A 13,949-nucleotide genomic window follows, 5' to 3' on the forward strand; every position below is an offset into this window, starting at 1 on the left:
TTATACACCAATACACAAAACAACATACTATCACAGAACATTTATTATTACTATGGCTAACATCACTCATCTCAAAATAAAGAATACTTTCTACAACAGTTTTAACATTGTTATCTTTAAAAATAAGTTTCTTGATTTATATCATGTTTATTGCACAGATAAATGCTAATATCGTCGTCACTGTTTCTACTATGATTTAACATGGTGTTTCAAAAATATCAAAGTTGGATATATATATTTAATAAAATATTGTTTAGCAAAAATATCTTTATGATTGATGAAAAAATAAATCATCAAGTAATAATTTAATATTGGATGTAACGTGACTTCTGATTGGCTGACAGTGTTTTTATTTGTCGGGTCATAGACATAATATTATCATGTAAAAAGTCATTCCTTAAATATGAAAGCTTTATTTTCTTAATCTTGCAACTCAGAACATTACAGAAATCATACAATATTTTATAAAAGCTTCTTAATATTAAGTGGAATGTTTTCTTATTTCAGTATCATATCAACTGTCTTCAGCATGTGTTATGTTCTGCAGACTGTGAAAATTCCCAATATCTAAGACTAAATGAATATAAAATTGATAATTGAAATGGGGAATATGTCAGAGACAACAACCCCTCCAAAGAACAGTTAACAGGCGAAGGTCTTCAACAGTGAGAAAATCCAAATCCAAGGGCAGTGTTCAGCTGGCCCCTTAATCAGGATATATTTTTGAACAGGTGTCCGTTTAGAACAGCAATTGATTGATTGATTGATTGACTGTTGGTTGTTTAACGTCCAGGGGCAAATATTTCATGCATGTTCAGGACGAGAACAAGTTAGCAATAAATACAATAGGTAGGTCCTGTAATGATAGAGGTCATCCGGGATGATGGTCGGGAAGTTTGGACTGCCACTGGAAAATGAGGGTATATAGGATAGGAACAGAAATTTTGCCTTGCAACAGGCCACCTACGGACCCCTCAAAGAGTTGTTGCAAGGGTTCTTAACGTGCAAAGGGCGTGACACTCTCTTTACACGAGACATCGGATTTAACGTCCCCATTCTGACCGGACGTGGCTGCAAACTTGATACATCCCGCACAGCCAAACGGACGCCCCACTTTGGCAAGCGTTTTACTGCCGGTCTGGAGAAGACCAAGTGACCATATTTCGTTTCCCCAGTCACCCTTGGGAAAGAACATCAATTAACGAAGATTTAAAATCTTTAAAATTTTAATGAACCTCAGGAGTTTAATAAGATCTTGCAATATATAAATATATATATATCTACTAATGTATATCTAACATACATGAAATAATAAATAATTTATGCATTACATCTTCTCTTCCTTTAAAAAAAAAATTAGAACACAAAGAACATGAAATTACATGTGTTAAGAAACAGCAAAAAAATGGTGTTATGTTTTATACTCTTTTGCAATGAAATGTTTCCACTACAATTCAAAATGTTAAGGCACAAATATTTGAATATATGTAGTTAATTCCTCATGTTCCACTATATGTTATTGAGAGTTTACATTAAAGAATTTAAACTTGAATATTTATCGATTTTTTTTTTTTACATGGTTTATTCTTGCAAATATAAAAAAGAAGATGTGGTATGATTGCCAATGAGACAACTCTCAATGTCTGGATTTAGAAAAATATGTTGTTCCAATACTAAACAACAGAGGTCGACGCTAGTTGCAATAGTAGATACAACCAACATTAGTTCACATATTGTTCTGTCAACAGAAATGCTATCACGGGAGATAATCAACTCAACAGTAGAATGCAAAATAAACGAAGAATTAGACACAATGAAACATTGCTACATTGTGGATGAGCCCGGGTGATACTTTTTCACATAATATATATGAGAGGAAGAATTGCACTTATCATTAACGTGTCCATACTTCGAAAGCAGACCTTAACAAAAAAAGTGACGAATTAAATAAAAACATGTAGAAATCATACTAAACAACAGAGGAACGCAACTAGTTGCAATAGTAGATATAATTAACATTAGTTCACATTTTGTTCTGTCAACAGAAATGCCATTACCAGAGATAATCAACTCAACAATGCAAAATAAAGGAAGATTCAGACACAATAAACCTTGCATCATTGTGGATAAACCTGGGAGAGATGTTTTTACATAAAATACACGAGGAAAAATTGCACTTATCATTATCTTAACCATACTGTGAAAACAGATCTTAATGAAAAGTGAAAAATTTATAAAATCATGTGGACATCATACTTAACAACAGAGGAACGCAACAAGTTGCAATAGTAGATATAACTAACATTAGTTCACATATTGGTCGGTCAACAGAAATGCCGTTATCGCAGATAATCAACTCAACAGTAGAATGAAAAATAAACGAAGAATTAGACACAATAAACCTTGCATCATTGCTAATAAACCCCAGAGAGACGTTTTTACGTGAAATACATAGGAGGAAGAATTGCACTTATCATTATATTGTCCATACTGTGAAAGCAGACCTTGATGAAAAAGTGAAGAATTTAAAAAAAAACATGTGGACATTATATTCTAAACAATAGAGGAACGCAACTAGTTGCAATAGTAGATACAACCAACATTAGTTCACATAATGTTCGGTCAACAGAAGTGCCTTTACCGGAGATAATCAACTTAACAATAGAATGCAGGATAAACAAAGAGTAAGACATAATGAAACAGGACATTACTACATTGCAGATAGGCACAGGAGGATTTAGAAAATTTGTTGTTCCAGTACTTAACAACAGAGGGACGCCACTAGATGCAATAGTAGATACAACAAACATTAGTTCACATATTGTTCAGTCAACAGAAATGCCATTACAGGAGATAATCAACTCAACAATAGAATGCAAAATAAACAAAGAGTAATACATAATGAAACAGAACATTGCTTCATTGCAGATAGCCAGGGGAGAGATGTTTTCAAAATAAATGCCATTAAGAGAGATAATCAACTCAACAGTAGAATGCAAAATAAATGCCATTAAGAGAGATAATCAACTCAACAGTAGAATGCAAAATAAATGAAGAATTAGACACAAGGAAACATTGATACATGGTCGATAAGTACAGGAGAGACGTTTTCACATAATATATATGAGAGAAATAATTGCAATTATCATTAACTTGTCCATACTGTGAAAGCAGACCTTAACGAAAAAGTGAAGAATTTAAAAAAAAACATGTAGACATCATACTCAACAACAGAGGAACGCAACTAGATGCAATAGTAGATACAACCAACATTAGTTCAAATATTGTTCGGTCAACAGAAATGCCATTACGGGAGATAATCAACTCAACAGTAGAATGCAAAACAAATGAAGAATTAGACATAATGAATCAGGACATTTCTTCATTGCAGATAGGCACGGGAGGATTTAGAAAAGTTTGTTGTTCCAATACTTAACAACAGAGGGATGCCACTAGTTGCAATAGTAGATACAACAAACTTTAGTTCACATATTGTTCGGTCAACTGAAATGCCATTACAGGAGATAATCAACTCAACAGTAGAATGCAAAATAAATGAAGACTTAGAAACTATGAAACAGGACATTGCTACATTTTGGATAGGCACGGAAGAGACGTTTTCACAAGAAATACACCAGAGGAAGAATTTTTCTTAGCTTGTCCATACAGTGAAAGCAGAACTGGATGAAAAAATGAAGAATTTAAACACCAATGTGAAATTTGTGAAATGGAATTAAGGGAAACCATACAATCTGTTGGTAACAATGCATCAAATTAAGTAGAGCAACTGGTAACCCATTCAAATAGATTGAATGTGCTACGTTCAAATATAAGTGATAACAGTAAATACTGCTTAATTTCAAAGTTTTGAAAATATTTAAGGAATGACCATTGTAATTGTTTCTGTCTATTGGATGACACCAGTTCAGCAATACAGGCCTAAATACACAAAATTCCCAATTTGAAAAAAAGCTGATTACTGGAAAATCATAAAAAAAGATTCTGGAAGTTAAAAACAATTGTTATAATAAAATAAAAAAAGAAATACATTTCACTTATTATTTAGAAGCTTTTATAAACAAAATATTGTTTTCATAATTACTCTAACGTTATATATTCCATGAGGGCCTCAGGAAAGATTAGTTATTGTAACTAACTGTGTTTACCCTCTTTAAATAAAGAATTTATTATTATGTTATTATTATTTTTATTATTATTATTATTATTATATATGAGTTAAAAGAATAAGAAAATATAGACCTTGATATGTATAAGTTTTTGCACATTATGCTATGTGCACCACACTTTTATGTTACTTCTTCATAGACAGAAAATCATGAAAAACATTGATGAGGGCACAGTCATCTAACAAAACTATGTCTATAAGCTAATAGGCAATTTTTTTTTATTTCAGCCAATCATCAAACACAGTAAAACGTACAGCTTAATTACATTCATATTTATGTAATATTGATGAAAATCTTGTAAGTAAAATGAAGTATATTATTTAGACTCCCAGATAAGATATTCAAATTTAAGGAAGATTAACTGTATACCGCTCTCTAGGATTGTGAAAAAGCAGTACAAACTGGGTTTAGTTCTTTTCTTTGATAGATTGGTATTTAATTGAATAAAAAAAGGGGTTTTAATTGCATAATTTGAGACTGATTTTAGCAAATATCACATGATTTTGCTTGATTGTATCAATTTTTCAGCCTAGCCATTAAAGGAAAGATACTCAAACAGTATTTTTTTTTATATATAAAGGAATGATAAAGAAACTTTTCTGTTTTATTTGATTAAATAACCAGATGCTCCGCAGGGCGTAGCTTTATACGACTGCAGAGGTTGAACCCTGAACGGTTGGGGCAAGTATGGACACAACATTCAAGCTGGATTCAGCTCTAAATTTGGATTGTGATTAAATAGTTGACACAGCATAGGTTTCTGACACAGAATGAATGTGTTCTAATGAACTTAAAATTTTTGTTTTCTCTTAGAGCAATTCACTATGCTGTTGAATATTAATCCTCTCAAAAAAATGTTTGAAGAAATTTTCTTTTTTATTTATGAAATTTCAAATGAGAAAAATTGAACCCAATTTTTTTAATCACATCCCCCTTTCCCTTATTCCAAAACTAATCTCAATTAAAATTTCTAATGGAGTTTGCAACAATAATTACTCATTTAAATACATCATAAAATATTAAGATGTAAAAAAACTGCTTTTTATCACTGAATGGTAAAGATTATTTTAATTTATCAGTTGGTAGTAAAAAGTGAATATACATTGTATATTGTATATAACAAAGATTTATGTTGATTCTGGACAAAGAAAGATAACTCCAATTAAAAAAAAATCTTGCTATTGCACAATATTTTGCAATTAGATATTTCTTGCTTACTATTCTGGACAAAGAAAGATAACTCTAATTAAAAAAAAATTTGCTATTTCACAATATTGTGCAATTAGATATTTCTTGCCATTGCGCAATACTGTGCAATTGAAAAGACTTGCTATTGCAAAATACTTAATATAATAATTTTAGATCCTGATTTGGACCAACTTGAAAACTGGGCCCATAATAAAAAATCTAAGTACATTTTTGGATTCAGCATATCAAAGAACCCCAAGATTTCAATTTTTGTTAAAATCAGACTAAGTTTAATTTTGGACCCTTTGGACTTTAGTGTAGACCAATTTGAAAACAGGACCAAAAATGAAGAATCTACATACACAGTAAGATTTGGTATATCAAAGAACCCCATTTATTCAATTTTTGATGAAATCAAACAAAGTTTAATTTTGGACCCCGATTTGGACCAACTTGAAAACTGGGCCAATAATCAAGAATCTAAGTACATTTTTAGATTCAGCATATCAAAGAACCTAACAGATTCATTTTTTGTCAAAATCAAACTAAGTTTAATTTTGGACCCTTTGGACCTTAATGTAGACCAATTTGAAAACGGGACCAAAAGTTAAGAATCTACATACACAGTCATGACAGTTAGATTCGGCATATCAAAGAACCCCAATTATTCAATTTTGATGAAATCAAACAAAGTTTAATTTTGGACCCTTTGGGCCCCTTATTCTGTTGGGACCAAAACTCCCAAAATCAATACCAACCTTCCTTTTATGGTCATAAACCTTGTGTTTAAATTTCATAGATTTCTATTTACTTATACTAACGCTATGGTGCGAAAACCAAGAAAAATGCTTATTTGGGTCCCTTTTTGGCCCCTAATTCCTAAACTGTTGGGACCTAAACTCCCAAAATCAATACCAACCTTCCTTTTGTAGTCATTAACATTGTGTTTAAATTTCATTGATTTCTATTTACCTAAACTAAAGTTATTGTGCGAAAACCAAGAATAATGCTTATTTGGGCCCTTTTTTGGCCCCGAATTCCTAAACTGTTGAATTCAAAACTCCCAAAATCAATCCCAACCGTTCTTTTGTGGTCATAAACCTTGTGTCAAAATTTCATAGATTTCTATTAACTTAAACTAAAGTTATAGTGCGAAAACCAAGAAAATGCTTATTTGGGCCCTTTTTGGCCCCTAATTCCTAAAATGTTGGGACCAAAACTCCCAAAATCATTACCAACCTTCCTTTTGTGGTCATAAACCTTGTGTTAAATTTTCATAGATTTCCATTCACTTTTACTAAAGTTAGAGTGCGAAAACTAAAAGTATTCGGACGACGACGACGACACAGACGACGACGACGACGCAGACGATGACGACGACGCAGACGACGACGCCAACGTGATAGCAATATACGACGAAAAATTTTTCAAATTTTGCGGTCGTATAATAAAAATCAAAAATCAAAATGAAACCCAACAGGAAATCTAAATTGCTCAGAAATTAACTTTTTGCTGCATTAAGAATTAGACAAATATTCCAACATTGGGAGACAGCTGAAAACCCAAAACTTTTATTGGTTTTTAATTGTGGTTGAGACATGGTTCATTTTGTTTTTTTTGCTTAAAAGTGGTTTAACAACAATCAATATAGTGAAACCTGTTTTAAGAGACCACTCAAGGGAGAACAAAAAGTGGTCTCATAAGATAGGTGGTCTTTAAATACAGGTTCAATCTATATAAAATGTTCTACAGAGGAACATAAAATTAATGGTCTTATAACACATTTTTTGGCCTAATACAGATGGTCTCTTAAGGTGGTACCCAACACTTTACTAAAATTAATTTGGCTCGTTTAATTTTCATAAAATTTTGACAAATTATTTACTTTGACCATTTGACAAAAATATAAAAAAAATAAAAAATTTTGAACCAACCGTTTTGTCAGAAAAATTAAACTGGTTATACAGCAGTTTCACAAACATTGATTTTGGTCATTGAGAAGCTTAATATTCCTTTAACAACACAACGTAATTAAAAGGCTTAGCCGATATTACAGTTATCTCCCTGTAGTGTTAGGTACCACCTTAAGCAGGTTTAACTGTATTCACTTTTAACTGACTAAACAGTACTTATACATTTTGAGGTAATACTGAAGTATATTCAGTATTATAGTTTTTGTGTTATTTTGTTTGTTTGAGTGAAGTTCATAAAAACCATTACTTTCAGAACAATAATAAATATTCTTGTGAACTTCCTGCACTTACAATCATTTATAACAATAATACTGACAACAATAGTATGATAAAATAGTACAATAAAATGTAAAACAAACAAAAAATGACTAAAAGTTCAATAAAATATAAATCCTTAAATTCTGACATTCAGTCAGCTGTTTTCATATGTCTGAGGGCTATACCATTAAAATGTATGTGGGAGGGTAGGATGGGACTTTCAAAATATCCCTATAACCGAAAACCACTTTTTTAGATAATTTTGCATAATAGTAATAGACGCATATATATACTGAACAGTTATCAAAGGTACCAGGATAATATTTTAGTACGCCAGACGCGCATTTCGTCTGCATAAGACTCATCAGTGACGCTCATATCAAAATAGTTATAAACCAAACAAATACAAAGTAAAAAGACCCATGACAAACATTCAATACTTTAATTTTTCTTCCTACCCTCCCACATACATTTTAATGGAATAGCCCTAAGTACATCCACACTGAAAACTTGATCCTTATGACTATGGATTCTAAATCTTGCTGCAACATTTAAAAACTTCTGGTTAAAACTGGTCGGAACCAGTTTCTTCCTTGTAAGCTTTTGACAATATGATCCTATCTCGTAATAATTTAAATAATGTATAGTAATTACAAAACATCATAAGAGCAACACATATAATATGGTTCCATTCTGTACTTTGTATCAGGCTGAAAAACTGGTACCCAACCAATAACCATGTTAAAATCAGCAACCAGTTAACTACTCTCATTGGTTGGTGAAAAAAGAACTGTAAAGAAAACAAATAATTATATATTAATGATTTATAATATTATTTGATCTGCCATGCTACCATGTTAAAATCAGCAACCAGTTAACAACTCTCATTGGTTGGTGGAAAAAAGAACTGTAAAGAAAAGAAAACAATTAATTATACTTTAGTGATATATACTGAGTGCCAATGGAAACGCAACACTTTTGTTTTTGAAAAAAATTTTATAATTTTTATTTTATTTATATTAGAACTTTGTATAGTTGGTTGAAAATTATTTTTAAGACAATTGTGGACAATTTTACATTTGAGTGATTTTTGGAACTAATGCAAAGTAAGGGTTTTTTTGAACAACATGAACCAAGTTCACCGCTTTTCAACTTATGCACCATTTTCATGATTTTGTCATTTAAAGCTTGGCTAATGTCATGAATTTTCCTGCACTGATTGTTAAGAAACTGCAATAAACATCTGGGTAAATCCAGGACTTTCTGACAACCAGCGACATTTAGTTTTCGGCATGATCCAATGAAGCTTTTCACAGCATACAATTACAAGGACTAAAGTTGTATCATCTACAATAACCCAAATCATCCACAAATTTAACCAAAATGGATCATTTAATGATAAGCAACATCCCTGGATACAAATAGCAAGAAACGCTCAGAAAGACCGATACATTTGGTCTTTAACATATCCTATATGGACTCTGACGGCTGTTCAAAGGTCACGAGAGTTCAATGGTGGTCAAGGTAGAACCTTTGGAGCAATTTCAGTAAAGCACCATTTGTGCAGAAATTGTTAAAGAGCACCACAGTCTTTCCTTAGTGACATCTAAACGGCCATCTGACGTAAACATCGAATTCTGTAGACCAAAAATCATTCATTATGTACCAAAAACCGTCAGTGGTGGTAACTTAGACATTTGGAACCCGCCTTGGCTAAAAGTCGTGCTTTTTGCTGGATTTTGGACCGATCTACCAAATTTTGCATCAGATTTGACATGGTTTAGACAATGAAAACCAACACCAATATCATGAAGTCAGCTTGAGTTTGCTTTGCGGCACAAGTGGAATAACATTCCTTGAGATCACATTAAACATCCACGATGATCAATTCCACGGTGCTGTCGAGATTTTGCTGCACCATGTGGTTGTAACATTTTTTGTTAGGACTTTGAGTTGATGATTCGACATTGGATGTTTCGTTTACCTATTGCGCATGAAAGATGACAATGAAACATTTTTGTTTGATATCGATCTATAGTAAAAATTGTTTATTTTTGCTAAATTTATTAATGGCAGGTATTATTAGAACAAAGGTACACCAACATTATGAAGACCTTCTTCATCTAACTTTAATTTTAAAGTTTACTGATACATTGTGTAACAGTTAAAATGGCAGCCATGTTGGTTAATTAAGCATGAATATTAGGAGCAAATTAGAAACTATATATTATTTATGTAGTTTGTAGTGTAAAAGTTTGGTTTAAATCAGCCCTGTTGGACTCAAACTAGTTACTGAACGGAAGAGGATGGATGCTGGATGACAAACTTTAAACAATCAATAAGACATATAAATAGGATTTATTACTTACATAAAATCGTCCATGCATACTATTGCCTGGTTCAGCAGTTACATTTACCCCTTCAGCTTTAAATAATCCTCTTACATGTTTGACTAGAGCTCCTTGTGGCCAGACTGTCAGCTCAGACCACCTGTAAGTTTAAACAAAACACACTTTTTATATACATGATATGTAAAAAATGTTTTACTTCAGGAGTAATGAACTTCTATCAAAGTACACAAAATTTGCATTGTATTAAAGGTAGACACTTTCAGCTGTTCTAGTATGTAAACAATTTTGTTTATTATTAACTGCCTCAGTGGGAGCATATTTGCCTCGTATGCCGGAGGTTGTGTGTTAACCGGGTTACCCTGGCTGGGTCAAACCAAAGAATTTAAAAAAGGTATTTGCTGCTTCTCCACTAAGTAATTGGCATCAAGGAGTACGAGCAAAGACTGGATAGCTCAGAGTCAGAATTATGTGTTGGGTAAGGTGACATATCTCCCTGGGGACTTTTACATTGTGAACTAGCACATTAAAATTTCTGCTCAGCATGTCAGTCTAGTACAAAGCAGGGTTAATATTCATGTTACATTAGCATGCTATTGTCCTGAATATGCATATTAATTTGCCTATGGATATTAAGTAACAATCGATCATCATCATCTTGTATATCAAACATTGAATACTTTGAATAATTGTCAGATTTCCCCCTTCCCCTGTTACTTTTAAAGTACTGGGAAATGATGTCACTTCAACACATTGTGGAGAATTTTATATTCAATATATAATGTTTTTCAACTTACGCATTATATGGAACATGTGCATGGCGTCCTTCAACCTTCTGCCATCTTCCCAGGTGTTGAGCACACCTGTGTAACAAATCTAGGTATTTAGGTGGCAGAAAATGTACCATGAAAATAAGGAAAGCACTGACCCAGGTAATACAAACATGTTGTCCAACCCACCATGTGTCGTAGTATAATGTATTCTAGAAAGAAAAACAACTTAGGTTATAATGTGTTCGAGAAATAACAGATCTCAATGCCAAAAACTAAATACTGTAGATTCCTTAATTTTTGTTGGATACCAATTTTGCGTGGAATTCGTAGGCACAGGTTAATCATGAATTTAAATGTTAAATGAATAGCATATTTGACATTGGTTTGTAAGCCAACTTTGGCAAAACCAAGAAATTAAATATCCATGAAAGTGTAAGTTTTATGCAATCCATGAAAATTGTTATCCTTGAAAAAAAAATGAATCCACAGTAAAGCAAATTCAGGTCCTAATCTACAGGGATGGTGGGCCTTAAATCTTTAAAAGGGTTACTATGTCAATGACAGAGAAGTTGCAGTGACAAGAACAGGACTGACAGACAGATGCACAGGTCAAAAACATTATATCCTAGGCAACATGAAATATAATTGTTTTTTTGATGCCCATTGAAAACTAATCACAATAAACTTTGTGCGAACTTTACTCTTTTGATGTACTTTTATCATATGGAAAGTTAAATGGATACTGTGGATTCATTATTATTCGTTGCATACCTATTCTTGCCCGTTTTGTGGATACAGGTAGGTCCTCGTTCAATATCGTAGCTGCTTCGTAGCGCTACGTAGATTTTCTCTATTGAACGTGAAGCTATAGACTAGTTGCTACATAGATATTGATAGCAGCTACGTAGCCGCTACATAGCTGCTACAATATTGAACTCAACCCTAGTAAACCACGATTTAAAATGTTTAATGAATTACAAACTTTATAAAGGGCTTGTATGCATGCAGTGGTTGAAAAAACCACAAAATCAAATATCCATAAAAATCGAAGTAGTCCTCAATCCACGCAAATTGATACCCACGAAAATAGATGAATCCACGGTAAACAGGAATATTGGTTAAGTTTCACTGATTATCAACAAATTTGGTGAAGTTAATGTCAAATATATCCAATCAGGATGGAAAGTACTATTTTTGGGACCTACAAAGTTTGATATTGAATTGATAATTCTAAATATATTGCAAATTATTCAAAACCTTTTCTCAAGGATAAATTTTATTAAAAACAAATAAAAAAAGACAGTCTCAATACATTTTGGAGGAAAACTTTGAGAACTAAAAATGTAACATACGTTGCATTTCAATTTGAATAAAACTATAATCATATATTCAAAAACTTTCATAGGAATCAGTGATCTTTGGTGGCCATTTCACCTTTTCTCCTTTCACTTTGTAAACCCAAAATTGAGAAATCGGGAAAGCAAAAACAAAAAATCAAGAAAATCAAGAAAGCAAAAAAACGAAAACTGGAAATAAAATCAATTTCTTGATATCTCAATTTCCTGATTTCTGGATTTCACTATTTAGCTTTCTTAATTTCTCCATTTCTTCATTTCGCGTGAAGTGAAAGGAGAAAACATTGTTAAAGTGAAATGGCTGCATCCATGCATCGGGCCACCATAGTGATCCTTATTTCAGTTTTCATCTATAGACATGTCAAAAGATATCAAATCATTGTCTCCGACTTACATTCACTGAAATATACCAATTTTACAAATTTTGCATTTTTTTTTTAACAAAATGAAATGCCTTGAAAGTATGTTACTTGCCAAAGAAAAAGTTCTTAAAAAAAATGGCTGAAGCTAGCTAAGTCATAGGTGAAAATGCCATTTGCAGAGAGTAAGAAATGCAATAAATAAACTTACACTTATGTAATACAACATATTACGCAAAAGTTAATTCTGTTACATATTTAATCATATGTATTCTCATATAACAGTAGTAAATGAGTTACAAAAAAACTTTCTAAATCTAAAACTAATAACATCGAACTTAAATTCTAGTTGCTATTTTTTTTTACATTTCTGTACTGTTCTTGTACATGGTACATTGTATCATTGAAAAATTCAAAAAATCAAAGAATTATGTAAAACTATTTGTATAATTTGCATCACTTTTTTCAGAATTTGATAGAAATTATAACTAGACATTACATGTTTGTGGTTATGTTTATAATAATTTAGCACCTGAAAAGCATATGGCTTATAGATTTAAGCTAACTAAGACGTTTTGCTCACTACCTATATTTCAGGACAAAAAGAAGAAATTTCAGAATTAAAACACAATGGCACAAAAATATGAATATGAAAATAATCTGCATAATAACTAAAAATTCAATGTTTCCAACAACAAAAACGAACCTGAGAAGGCAGACCATTTTTTTTTTATTTAAAAAACTCTTTTACATCTTTAACTTATGGTATTCAGCCCATTCATTGTCACTTCTAGTACTTGCTACTGTTAAAAGGCAATGGGCACCTTGTTAGTGGCTCCAAAAATTCATTAAAAGAAGCTATACCTGATGTTCAGACAAACCAAAAAAGTGGTACTTTTAGACTTTGATTGAAATGAATTGAATTCAATGAATTCTGTTCTTAAACATTAAAAGGGAGAAAACTTGTTACAAGCCTTTTTGTCAATTTATCCAACTGAAAACTACGATGAATGCTAAAATTGATAAAATACTGAAAAAAGCAGAAAATTAATGAAGCTGTTGATATATTTTTTAGTGGCATTTCCTGTTATGCTGAACAAGAATATGTCCCAAGTATACAGATGCCCCATCCATACACCATCATTTTCTAAGTTCAGTGGAGTGTGAAAATGGGATAAAATATCTTATTTGGCATTAAAATTAGAAAGATAATATCATAGGAAACATGTTTACTAAATTTCAAGTTGATGGGACTTCAACTTCATCAAAAACTACCTCGACCAAAAACTTTAACCAAAACTTTAACCTGAAACGGGACAGACGGACGAACGGACAAACAGACCAGAAAACATAAAAATAAACTTAGTAAACCCAGAGATTTTTAGCATATATATTATAAACTAATTTTAATCAAATTTGAAAGTACATATTTAAAAGGGTCTACATTAAATATGGAATGAGATATTATATGTTCATTCAATGAAGTATAAAAAATAGGCCTTGGAAGC

At 31.9% G+C, this 13,949-nt stretch overlaps 1 protein-coding gene across 2 annotated transcripts in view; it reads right to left on the reverse strand.

Annotated features, from left to right (window-relative positions):
• Positions 1-7,684: 7,684 nt before the first annotated feature.
• The window catches only part of LOC143047538 (transmembrane protein 39A-like), a 32,606-nt gene continuing 26,341 nt past the window's right edge, over positions 7,685-13,949 (reverse strand). For both annotated transcript variants that reach the window (XM_076220602.1, XM_076220601.1), the window contains 3 exons: positions 10,752-10,936; positions 9,976-10,096; positions 7,685-8,396 (listed from right to left, as the gene is read on the reverse strand). In XM_076220602.1, the coding sequence (XP_076076717.1) occupies positions 8,172-8,396; positions 9,976-10,096; positions 10,752-10,936 (531 nt within the window). In that variant the 3' untranslated portion in view covers positions 7,685-8,171. The remainder of the gene's footprint in view (positions 8,397-9,975; positions 10,097-10,751; positions 10,937-13,949) is intronic.

This window comes from Mytilus galloprovincialis, chromosome 10 (genome assembly GCF_965363235.1).
Source record: "Mytilus galloprovincialis chromosome 10, xbMytGall1.hap1.1, whole genome shotgun sequence".
NCBI classification, from domain to species: Eukaryota; Metazoa; Mollusca; class Bivalvia; order Mytilida; family Mytilidae; genus Mytilus; species Mytilus galloprovincialis.